The following is a 12435-nucleotide window of genomic DNA, read 5'->3' on the forward strand; positions in this document are numbered from 1 at the left end:
CCTTACACACCACTTCAGTACCGCCGGCGCAGTCCGAACCAGCAGCCAGAAACGACGCGTGTCCGCTCCTAGTAGGCCATATACAAAAGAGAAAGCATGCTACTGTAGTTTAAAGTACAAAGTATGAAAGTTCATAACTCAGACACAGGTCTGTGGTTCTCCCTAGCAGTAGAGTTATCTCAGATAAATAGCTCTGTGGTTCTACTAGCAGTAGCATATCTCAGACAAACAGCTCTGTGGTTCTACTAAGCAGTAGCATATCTCAGACAACAGGTCTGTGGTTCTCCTAGCAGTAGCATATCTCAGACAACAGCTCTGTGGTTCTACTAGCAGTAGCATAACTCAGACAAAGGTCTGTGGTTCTCCTAGCAGTAGCATATCTCAGACAACAGCTCTGTGGTTTACTAGCAGTAGCATATCTCAGACAAAGCTCTGTGGTCTACTAGCAGTAGCATATCTCAGACAACAGGTCTGTGGTTCTCCAGCAGTAGCAATATCTCAGACAACAGCTCTGTGGTTCTACTAGCAGTAGCATAACTCAGACAACAGCTCTGTGGTTCTACTAGCAGTAGCATATTCAGACAACAGGTCTTGGTTCTCCTAGCAGTAGCATAACTCAGAACAACAGGTCTGTGGTTCTCCTAGCAGTAGCATAACTCAAGACAACAGGTCTGTGTTTCTCCTAGCAGTAGCATATCTCAGACAACAGCTCTGTGATTCTCTAGAGAGCATAACTCAGGACACCGGTCTGTGTTCTCCTAGCAGTAGCATAACTCAGACAACAGGTTGTGGTTCTCCTAGCAGTAGCATAAACTCAGACAACAGGTCTGTGGTTCTCCTAGCAGTAGCATAACTCAGACAACAGCTCTGTGGTTCTCCTAGCAGTAGCATAACTCAGACAACAGGTCTGTGGTTCTCCTAGCAGTAGCATAACTCAGACTAACAGTATTTTTTGCTGGGGCACAGGGTTGTGTTAACAAACCACATGTGAACATTTCTATTTGAATTTGAGAGAGGAAGAAGGAAGGAAATAGAGTGAACCAAAGAAAAATGGAGAGCGATAAGAAGGAATGGGTGAGGAGGGAGTGAAGCCTGTTCCTGGGAAGTCAGGAGAACATGAGCTCTGTTAGTAAAACGTTTATTGGAGACAGGAGAACAAGTGGAGACATAGGACGAGGTGGATAATTTTATAATAAGGCCGTTTTATTCAAGTGTAAAGATATCAGGCAAAAACGTGCACGGCCCCTTTCTGTCAGATTCTTATGAAATCGTCGGAGAAGAGGCCGCTCTACACAGTACATACAGATTATATAGACAACTAGCAAAGTAGGTTGATCTTGAAGTCTGGCCTTCCGATTGGTCGATCTGGGTCGTGGGTAATCCTGTTCGGCCTGATGTCGACGTTTCCATTGGCCCTTCCCACAGTTCATTGTCCTAGTCACATCCAAAGGCATCCTGCATGTGCGTTTGTTTTCACAGGCCCTATTCATGGGGGAGGGGATGTGTGTGTGGGTCTGACAAAGTAGTGGGGATGGGTGCATGTTGTGCCAAGAATAGCTTATGTTGAGAAGTGGTTAAAACAAGTTACCAGTATCTTATACAATTTCTTACAGCTCCATGAGGCTTAAGTGATCCTAACTGCAACTCAGTGTTTGGGAAACCTGTGTGTGTGTGTGCTCTCCCTTCCACTAAATCTAACTCGAAACAAAATACTCAACAATGTCTAATCCTGAACAGAATGTAATACTCCTTAACTCCCTGCTAAATGTAGGGAACTTTAACAGAGTTTATCTAACCATGGAACATCCCGTCCTAGTTTATGGGTATCAGACAGAGAAGGGGAGGAAGGGAGGTGAAGTGAGAGAGGGGTGAAAGACAGAGCGAGGGCAGGGTAGTGAGGACAGGTGAAGACAAACGCTATTAGAAATATGCCACTACGTCTAGGTATTATTATTGGATTGATCTATAATTAACCACACACAGCAGCTGACAAGTCAATCAGCCTTTTTCAGCACAGCTATGCTATCCTTTAAAGTCACACCACCTCAGTGAAGTTCATTTAGGTAACTAATTCAGTTCAAATTCTCAAAAGCAATTATTATTTTCAAAGAAGTCCATAAAACAGGAGGCAATTCAAGGAATTCCTGTAATGGGGATATTTAGCTATCTAATTTACTAATTGTTTAATTAGTTGTTAAACAAACCTCAATGTCATTTTATTAAAGCCAACCAGAGGCCCTCAGCTGGAACTAGGAGCTACAGACAGAGGGCTCTCTGGGCGGAGAGAGAAAGGAGGGCAGAGACCAACTGACTAGGAGACTCAATCACATGACTTCCAGTAAACAGAAACTAATGCCAAAAAAAGTGAGAGAAATAAAGAGAGAGAGGGAGGGACAGAGAGAGAGAGAAAGGGAAAAAAGTGAGTGAGTGAAAGAGAGAGAGAAAAGAGAGAGAGATAGAGTGAGGGTTAGAGTGATATTTGGTCTCAATTCAATTTCAATTCAAAGGGCATTATTGGCATGGGAAACACATGTTAACATTGCCAAAGCAAGTGAAATAGATAATAAACAAAGGGAAATAAACAATAAAAAATGAACAATAAACATTACACTCAAAAGAATAAAGACATTTCAAATGTCATATTATCTCTATATACAGTGTTGTAATGACGTGCAAACAGTTAAAGTACAAAAGGGAAAATAAATCAACATAAATATAGGTTGTATTTACAATGGCGTTTGTTCTTCACTGGTGGCCCTTTTCTTGTGAAAACAGAACACAAATCCTGCTGCTGTGATTGCTCACTGTGGTATTTCACCCAATAGATATGGGAGTTTATCAAAATTGGATTTGTTTTCAGCCTCTCTCTCTCACGCAGATGGTGCTCAGTCATTGCCTCTGAAGGGCCAGATAACCAGTGAGCACTGCTGGGAGGGGCAGGTGCAAGACCCCGGCCCCCACCATCTGCTACACACACACTGAGGTAGAGAGGGAAACAAAAGGGGGGACGAGGTCAGAGCTCCCAAATAAAAACAGGGAGAGAATGAGTGTCTCTATCAAACACCTGACAGCCAAAAAGAGAGAGAGCTCTCATAAAGAGAGGATAACATGAAGAAAGGAGAGAGAGGAATGATAAGAGCTTCAGAGAAAAACCCAGAAAAGTTTCAGACACAGAGATGGACTAGAGAGCGTAGGAGAGGTGAATACATTGTTTCTTATCTGTTTGCAGATAACTGGTGTTTCTTGTAGCGTTCCTTCCTCACTGCTAATCCCAAGGGCCCTCACACACCCAGGGCCAGTTCAAAGGTTACGTTTCTGACCCGGGGCGGCAGAGTGAGGTGCAGGGGTGGGCCATATGGGGGTATGCTTTTGAAATTTAAACAGCCCCCAACCCACTCAGTGACCCACCCCCTTCAATCTCCCCTCTCAGTGAGTGCATGCCTACCCACCAAAAACCAAAACAACAACAATGCCAAAAACCACTAGCTTTGGACCGGCCATCAGCTCAATGAGTCAATGAACCAATAGACTAATAAGTCTCAAACACTGATATCAAATTCACAAAACACACCAGAGTAACCCACAAACACAAGCCAGAGTAAACTACAAACACAAGGCCAGAGTAACCTACAAACACAAGGCAGAGTAACCTACAAACACAAGGCCAGAGTAACTACAAACACAAGGCCCAGTAAACTACACACACAAGGCCAGAGTAACCTACAAACACAAGGCCAGAGGTAACCTAAAACACAAGGCCAGAGTAACCTACAAACACAAGGCCAGAGTAACCTACAAACACAAGGCCAGAGTAACAACTAACAAACACAAGCCAGAGTAACCTACAACACAAGGCCAGAGTAAACTACAAACACAAGGCCAGAGTAACCTACAAACACAAGGCCAGAGTAACCTACAAACACAAGGCCAGAGTAAACTACAAATAGATACACACAGCAGCTGTCACACACACAAAATATAAAGGCCAATTCAGCCGAAAAATGATTTGCATTCCAAATCCAGCCAATCACAAATGAATGTGAGCATGTGGAATGCTGACTACGAGTCACGTTGTGGTGCTGAGGGAAGAATGTGGAAAAGCCTGTAATTTCTTGGTAAACACTTTGTTCTTTCTCTCCGGCTGATCATTTGTTTTTCAGGAATGCCATAAATAACCAAGCAATAACCAGCCACAGCCAACTCGTACCGGATCCACTCTGCTCCTTCTCTCTTGCTTTGTTGTCTCCCCTCCTCCTCTGTTCTTACCCCCCTCCCTCCCACTGTGGTCTGTTTTGTCCTGATTTTGAAAAACAAACTAATACATGTCACTCCTCTGTCTCCATTCCTCCTCCCCCATCTCCTCTCCTTCCGTAGCTTCGGGTCAGATCTTTCTTTCTGCTCAACTTTGTGGAAATGACTGCAATATCTACAAAACAACTCAGTCAGCAGACATGCTTAGGGTTGCAACATTTTCCAGAAATCCTAGCAGGAGGATTCCGGATTTTCGTGCTTATTCCTCCTGATTTTGGGAATACTCCAACCACTATTTCAGAGAAAACCAGGGAATTTATTGAAAGTTCCCAGAATTCTGCAACCCCAGTCATGCTCAAACACACGTGAAATTCCTTATTTCACAAAAATAAGTAAATACACTGACATTATACTTCTTAACACACACCCTTGATTGAGTATGTTTGGCCAATCAGTGCATAGGTTTTTAATCCTCGAGAGCAGGTGCAGTGTGTGTGTTAGTCTGTTTTGTAAAGTTCCTCGCCGTAAAACAACAACGTGATCTGCAATCCCCCCAGTAGGTTAGAAAAACAAGTGAAAATTCACATCTCCCAGCAGCCTTTCTACACTGCATTCCTAACATGAAACCCAATACCTGACAAGTGATAAACAACTGACTCACTTGTTTTTCTGGGGGACCCAGTGCACAGACTGCACCCAGCCCTACGGTATACAGCCAGAGAGGGAGACAGAGGAAGAGTGAAAGGAGATGAGGAAAGGAGAAAGAGAGCACTCTCTTTACCAGGGCATTGCAGATCACAACATTGTGTAACCGCTGCCTATAGGCCTACAAGTAATGTATATTTCACCATCAATGTCCAAACCAAATATATGGGGAGTGTGTTATTTACTGTTGTATAGCAGGCTACTAATACTACAGTAGACATAAGCCAGGAACGAGGTGAAAGGTAATGTTTTGGTTTCCCCAACCTCCCATCCCTTAAACGGGACCCATCAATATTTACGGACAGGGTTGAAGTGTGATTTGGTAGGTGAATTGTCCCCTAAATCGATTTATTTTCTGTTCTGTGATCATTTTGAACAGAATCCGTTTTAGCCTACTTTCCACTATATCTGCTGACTCGTATCCTAATCCTCTCAGAGCACATATAACTGTGTTACATAATGAAGAAACCACCTGGCCGATATATTCCTTATGGATTGTTCTGGCATGCTGAGCAAAAAAATCTTTAGCATCATTGAAGCAACGCGTTGGGGTATTTTCTCCTGTCTCCGTACATTTGCACTAGCGTAGTCTGGTCCAGAAGAATAACTGCGTCACAGGAAACACTGGCTGGGACTCGAGCGCACACATTGACACAGAATTCAAACAACTTCAATCATTTGCATCACGACACCACGCGTATTTCCCGCAGCCTTGGCCTTAATGATGTACTGAATGTGTGTGACGGGCTACTCCAAATATCAGTTTATATGCACTGAATACGCTGCATCACAGGACTAATACGCTACACTTCTCATTGGGCTCCAACTTGCACCGACACTTATCATTTCAGCCGCCATGTTTAATAAATCATGTTTAGAGAAATAAATCATATCTATGTTGAAGTAAGTAGTTTCACTATAAGCAGTATACACCAAATACATGTTTAAACGGACTTGCAATAACAAACATAAACACTAAACAGTTTGATGTAGCTCATGCAATGGAATGTATTTTTCGTAATGTCAGTTGAATTGACTCAATAAATCACAGCACACATTGAAGGGTAAGATTCCTGCTTCTACTTCCTGGCATGGCTACACTCAAAATGTCTAGTCCAACCATTATGCCATCATTGAATTAAATGGAGACATCCTTTCTATTCATTCTATTTCTATGCCATGGATGAATGAATGGGCTCATGACAAGCATGCAAAGGCACACACATAATCGGCAGAGGCTCACCTTTCACTGCTGTTGCAGTTTCCTTGAAGCCCATGGTGGCATAGGGGCTGGCGTTGAAACCGTTCATGCCCCCCTTGCATCCACACGCTGCCTTGAACCTCAGCAGTCCCTCACAGCCCCCCAGACTGCTGCAGCCCCCCAGGCTCCCTTCCATCAGGTTTAAGGCAATGTAGTTGAGTCCGTTTTGGTAGCCTGCCGACGTCTCCCGGCACATGGGGCTGTTGCTGTTCCCATACTCCTCGTCTGAGCCCTCCGAGCTCCGGACCAGCCGCGACACGTTTTCCACCGATGCCGAGCTGTGCCGCATGTTGGCATCGTGGGCAAACGATGGAGACACTGGCGTTACCGTGGTTGTGGAGGAGAAGGTCTCGGAGCTGTGGCGCCTGCGACCCTGGGGGTCAGCCCGGATCACCTTAGCCCCCCTGTCTGGGTTGACGGGGGGGATGGAGGGACCCCCCAGGAGGAAGGACTCCACAGGGACAGGGGGGACCACCACTATGCCCTCTCCCCCCAGGGTGAGTCTCTGGATGCAGGACGAGGGGCTGGTAGGCAGGGGGGTGGTGGAGTCAGAGGGGCACAGAGAGGCAGGGAGAGAGGCAGAGGGGCTGGTAGGCAGGGGGGTGGTGGAGTCAGAGGGGCACAGAGAGGCAGGGAGAGAGGCAGAGGGGTTGGTAGGACTGAAGGTCATCTCAGTGTAGTCGTCTTTTACAGCGCCAACCGGGCACACAGGGCTCACATGCTTTTGGAGAGGATATTCCACTATGACTCTCTCCTCCTCCTCCTCTCTCTCCTCCTCCTTCCCCTCCTCTCTCTCCTCCTCCTCCCCCTCCTCTCTCTCCCTCTGGTCCTCTCTGTGAGGCTGGCTGGGACACACGAGGAGCACAGGACTCGGCTCCATGCGCCCTATTGAAGAAGGGGAATCCCTGTGTTTGGAAGAGCATGAGCTGATGTTGATGTTGACGTATTCGGAGAGTGGCGGGGAACTCCTCGCCGGCCCGTCCACCGAGCCCAGCGATGAAGCAGAGCTTTCAGTCATGGTAGAGACAGGCGGGTATCGTGTGGTGTTGCCAAAGTCTATGTTGATGTACTCCCCGGGACTCCTGGGCTCAGAGGGGAGAGGGTGTTCGCTCATACAGGGCAGTGTCCTCAGAGAGTCCAGGGCCAGCCGGGTAGGCCGACTCACCCTCCCCCTGTGGACCAGACCCCCCTCCTGGGTCACCCTGCTGGCTCTGAGGATCGAGGGGGCTGAGGAGAGGGTGTTGGTGGGGGGCGTACCGATGGAGACTGGTGAGATGGGACAGTAGTTGGACTCCTCTTCTATCCTCTGCCTCTGTAGACTCATCACCACGTACTGGTCCGTGTCTGTGACACCGTTCCTCTGGGGCTGAGCTTTGAGAGAGCGGGTTAGGGAACTGATGGAGTAAGGCTGTCTGTGGTGAGGGTAAAGCTGGTGGGTAGTGTCTGTGAGGATGTAGTCTGGGGGGGTGAGGGAGACCACGGGGTCCACAGGGGACATGTTGAGGTACTCCCCATTGGTGAGTTTACCGTCGGAGCTGTCCACAGACATCTTGGCCCCGCAGAACATTCTCATGTAGCCGCTGTCCTCCAGAGACACGCTTCCAGGGGAGTCGGTATGGGAGCAGAGCCCAGCTGGAGAGGGGTGAGAGCGGGGGTTGATGATCTGCTTGGGGGCCGACACACACATGGGGCTCATGGGCATGTAAGCATCACCTTTGACCCACCCTGTCTGAGGGGCAATGCCTGGAGTCATGGGCATGTAGCCACAGTCACCTAGGTGACCGTTGGAGCCTATCTGGACATCGCCATAGTCCTCAGGATAGGTAACTTTCGGGGAGGCGGTGTGAGAGCTGCGACCCGATTGGCCGCTACTGGTATAGGTGGCCCTCATAAGCGTGTATTCATCCAATGAGGTGGAGGAGACCTGGGGCGGCGCCCTGTGCTGGGGCGGGGTGGTAAGGGAGTATGTGCGTTTCCGGTATGCCTTGTCCAGCTCTGGTAACCGGCGGAAACAGTTCTGGTTCTGCCTCTCCATCACTATGTAGCCATGCAAGTCGCTGCTATCCCGGGAGGGGGGGGTGTCTGCCCTTAGGGACTCTGGAGTGTTACTGCGGCGAGTGAGGTACAGGGCTGCAGGACTGGAGCCATACTCATCACAGGAGATGAAGCCGCCATCACTGGGGGAGCCAGAGACGGAGGCATTGCAGCTGGAGGGGCGAGGAGCACTGCTTTCAGAGCAAGAGGACAGGCTGACAGGGCTGGGGGTGGCTGTGGGTGGGGAGTGGGACAGAGGCATGGACATGGACTTACTGTGCTGGAGGGAAGAGGATTCAAATGTCCGGCAGTGCTGGGCTGTGATGGTGTTTGAGCTCCCTAATAGTGTCCGGTGAATACCAGGGCTGAGGGGACTCCCGTTCACAGGCAAGGTGCGCGACATGGTGCCATCTCCTTCACTGGCAGTGCGTATCCGACAGGAGGTGAATTTACTCATGGGGGACTTTTTGGCCATGCTGTCAGTGCGCGACCGTCGCTGGAGCCCGGTCTGGCTTGGGGGAAGGTTGTTGTGGTGCCGCCGGGTGGGCACGGAAATGGGGTTAGTGCCCGATGACTGGCTCTTGCTGCGCGGCCGGAACTCTGACAGCTCCTTCATGGCTTTCATCGCCTCCAGAATAGTCTCGTGGATGTTTTGCGCCACCACTGAGTCGTCAGCCTGCATCCACAGCTCGCCTGGTCCCGTGGCTGCTGACCGGCCGACTTCGATGAAGAAAAAGCTCTCAGAGTGCCCGCATCTCCTAATGTTCATCAGCTGTAAACTGACGGACGCAACATCCGAGTTGAGCTTTACAAAGCTGATAGTCCGGCTGGATAAGCACAGCCTGTACACCCCGGTAAGATTCCGGCTCTGTCCCAGCCCTTTGGATTTTAGGTTAACTTGCCATACCTCCTTATACACAGCCGTTACCGGCGTAATCATCCCGTAGTTCGCCTCATCAAACCCCACCAGCGAGGACGCGGAATTGGATGCGGAGCCATCTGAGTACACTTTCCCCTCGCTCATTAAATCAGTTAAGACTCTGTACCAATTCTCCTGCTCCTGTTCATTCTCTGCTGACACAGCAAAATATTCGTCCTTGGTATAGAGGGCGATAAGGTGTTTGTGTTTGGCATCAGCTCTCTTGTTGATATTGAGGCAGCAGTCAAGAGGTATAACCCTCTTTGCCGCTGACTTGTTTTTCCATTTTTTCTCGCTCTCATAGTACTCCAGCCGGGCAGGGAAGCCCTCGTCCGGCTCCTTCAGAACAAAGAAGCGCTTGTGTCCGTGCTTCTGCTTCTTGAGGTATCCACATTTCTTAATCTTTGTGTTACTAATGTTCGCGTTGGATAACAAGTGTCCTCCCCCAGTATTTGGAGGACTCGCCATTCTATCGTTTAAAAAACAAATCTCACTTTCGTTAACCTGTTGTTATATCCTCACTTATCGAAGGCTGGAGAGAAACTCTGTATAGTCCGTATCTCTCAGAGACACTGTTTCACTCCAGGCGCCGGYTGTGCGTTCGGCGTCTGTAGCTGTTTAACAGTAAATAACCCATATCGCTAAAGTGACCGGAGTGAAGAGGGAAACAATATGTGACGTTCTACACATCCAGCTTTGGTTACAAAAAAAGAGAAGGGGAGGGAAAAAATTCACACACTGACACTGGGTCGCTGCAAGCCGACGGGGCGTACCTGCAAATCCGCCTACAAATCCGGGCTCATTGGTGGTGGAGAGGGCTGCATGATAGTGAAAAGACTCCGTCAGACGTTAGAAAGCCCTCCCACTCAATTACATTAAATTCAATGGGCTTTATTGGCATGGGAAACATATGTTTACATTGCCAAAGCAAGTGAAATAGACAAGAAACAAATAGGAAATAAACAATAAAAAAATGTACGCATTACACTCACAAAAGTTTTAAAAGAATATTGACATTTAAAATGTCATATTACTGGCTATGTACAGTGTTGTAACAATACACTCACTCTCAAACACACTCCTGACCTCTTGCGACTCAATCTGGGAACTGTTGATGCTGTTCATGTGCTAGTCGGAATGTCCGATTTGCTAACTCGTTGTAGTTATACATGTGCCGCGTTCAACCAGTTAGCAAGTCGGAAATGTCAGAGTTTCCTAGTTCAGACTAGCATATGAATGCACCATCCGCATGATCATATCTGTAGCCTGTGGTGCATTTACTAGGCCTGTATGCATAGTAAATGCGTACGTGTATCCTCTTATCGCAGAGCAACTTAGGCTATGTAGCCTATCATCAAATTATTTATGACGAGACGTTTCACAGACCCTGGTGGCTATTTGGGTTATGTATTGTTGTATTTATTAGGTTTGTGCGTAGTATAGCATTGATGATGTCTTGTGTTTGGTTAGTGCGCAATAAGAATTATGGAGGGCAAGCTCAATTATATTCGTCACAGGTTCAGTGTGGATAAACTGATAGAAGTTTGCGTGCATGTACGCCTATGTTATACATACATGTTATTTTATTATGATAAATTGGTGCTGTCAATAAATAACAATGCTATAATAGGCGTGTAATACAAGCCTTGATGATATAACGAATTAGGTCTATTTGCATTCGTATTAATTTAGTTATAAGTTATAGCACAATTCTAAAAACACGGCATGATGCATGATCTAGTAGATTCTACAATGGATTATCCATGCTCGGAACGTCAATTGGCACAACTGCGATTTACAACGTGATGAGGCGCATGCGAGAGGAGGGTGCGTGACTGTTCCCAGTCTGTACCCAGCCTCTGCCCTCCTACTTCAGAAGTAAACAAGCATCACGAGACTGCAGCTCTGTGACACAGCTAGGCTGGGAGGGAGAGCGGGAGAGCCTCTGACGCAGGAAACACTCGATATTGCCCCTGTGTCCCCTGATAATACCCTACATTCATGCCTGCGCCATGATGGGAAGAGAGCCCTCTCCCTCTTTTCCTCTCTTACCGAATTTGGCAACAGAAGAGTCATTAAACAGTGAAATTGTAAACAACTGTGTGAGAGTGAGAGAAATGCCGCGTTCAAAACAACTGGGAACTCGGTACTCGGAAATCTCCGACTTCAGTGAGTTTAAGACAACTGTGAACTCGGAAAAACGAGCTACGACTGGGAAAAATCGGTTTGAACGGTCATCCAACTCGGATATCAAAGTAGGAAACTCGGGCATCGTTCTAGAGCTCAGAGTTTGGATGACGTTCAAACCGATTTTTCGCAGTCGAAGCTCGTTTTTGTCAGAGTTCCCAGTTGCTTTGAACGCACAGAATTCGGAAGTMAGAGAGTTCCCAGTTGTCGTGAAAGCACCAAGAGCCCATGGCGCGCTCCGCAGATTGTTACGTAAGGCGCGCGCACACTGGCCTATTTTTACTGCGCCCAGGCTCACAACAGTACTGCAAGAGTATATTTGCCTTCACAGACTGAGCAAAAGGGGAGATGACCCGTTGGATGCTTCCTCTATTGCGTATTTGAGCACAGATAGCCTACGTTCCACGCAGGAAGGGGAGGGAGAGCGGAGAGAGCACATCTCAACACAGAAAACAGAAAAATCATGACCCAAATATGGTTATATTATATATTTTTATTTTTATAATGACGCAGAGTCATTGGTCCTGAATGTTGGTGCGTCAGCGGCAGGTGATGTGCGTAGTGATGAAGACAACGCTCTGCCCAGCTGGCTATCACGCTCCCGCCCAAACCTAAAATCCTGCCCGTGCCACCTCATCCCGGATTCTTGTCCCGTAGACTAGAGGGAAAGCGGTCTGTTGTGAAAAACACCCTGTCTGTCTGCCAGACGAGGTGATGTAAGGTCGTGTTTTTCTGTTTGGTGGTAGGCCTAGGCTACTACATTCTGCCGGTGACGCAGATTTTCCTGGAATGGATGTTCGATAGAGAGTCGAGGGTGACAGCTGATGGGAAGCTTTAGTCACCTATTACAATTATGACCCTCACTTTAATTAGAAAATCACTTAACATCATTATTAACATCTTTCATGTGGAATGCCATCATGTAGTGGTTTAAAAAGAAAATGGACTGAACCTGACAGATAGTCAAACATAGATATCCAACCATGATGCATTTTCAACTAAGATGAACTAAGAACTAACAGTCAGTTCGCCCACCACATAAGTGGCCTATGTTAGTGGCATGAAGATGAAACCACTG

The 12435-nt window shown here is 47.4% G+C and overlaps 1 protein-coding gene and 1 long non-coding RNA gene across 2 annotated transcripts in view; both read right to left on the reverse strand.

The window, feature by feature from the left end:
* LOC111979243 (uncharacterized) overlaps window positions 1-12435 on the reverse strand; it is a 146932-nt gene that overhangs the window by 26398 nt on the left and 108099 nt on the right. The gene's annotated exons all lie outside the window — the stretch shown is intronic.
* LOC111979234 (insulin receptor substrate 2-like) lies at window positions 1183-9903 on the reverse strand. Its single transcript, XM_024009635.2, has one exon. The coding sequence runs from the start codon at window positions 9636-9638 to the stop codon at window positions 6129-6131; it is 3510 nt and encodes a 1169-aa protein (XP_023865403.1). The 5' UTR covers window positions 9639-9903; the 3' UTR covers window positions 1183-6128.

The sequence above is a fragment of the Salvelinus sp. IW2-2015 genome, linkage group LG2 (genome assembly GCF_002910315.2).
Source record: "Salvelinus sp. IW2-2015 linkage group LG2, ASM291031v2, whole genome shotgun sequence".
NCBI classification, from domain to species: Eukaryota; Metazoa; Chordata; class Actinopteri; order Salmoniformes; family Salmonidae; genus Salvelinus; species Salvelinus sp. IW2-2015.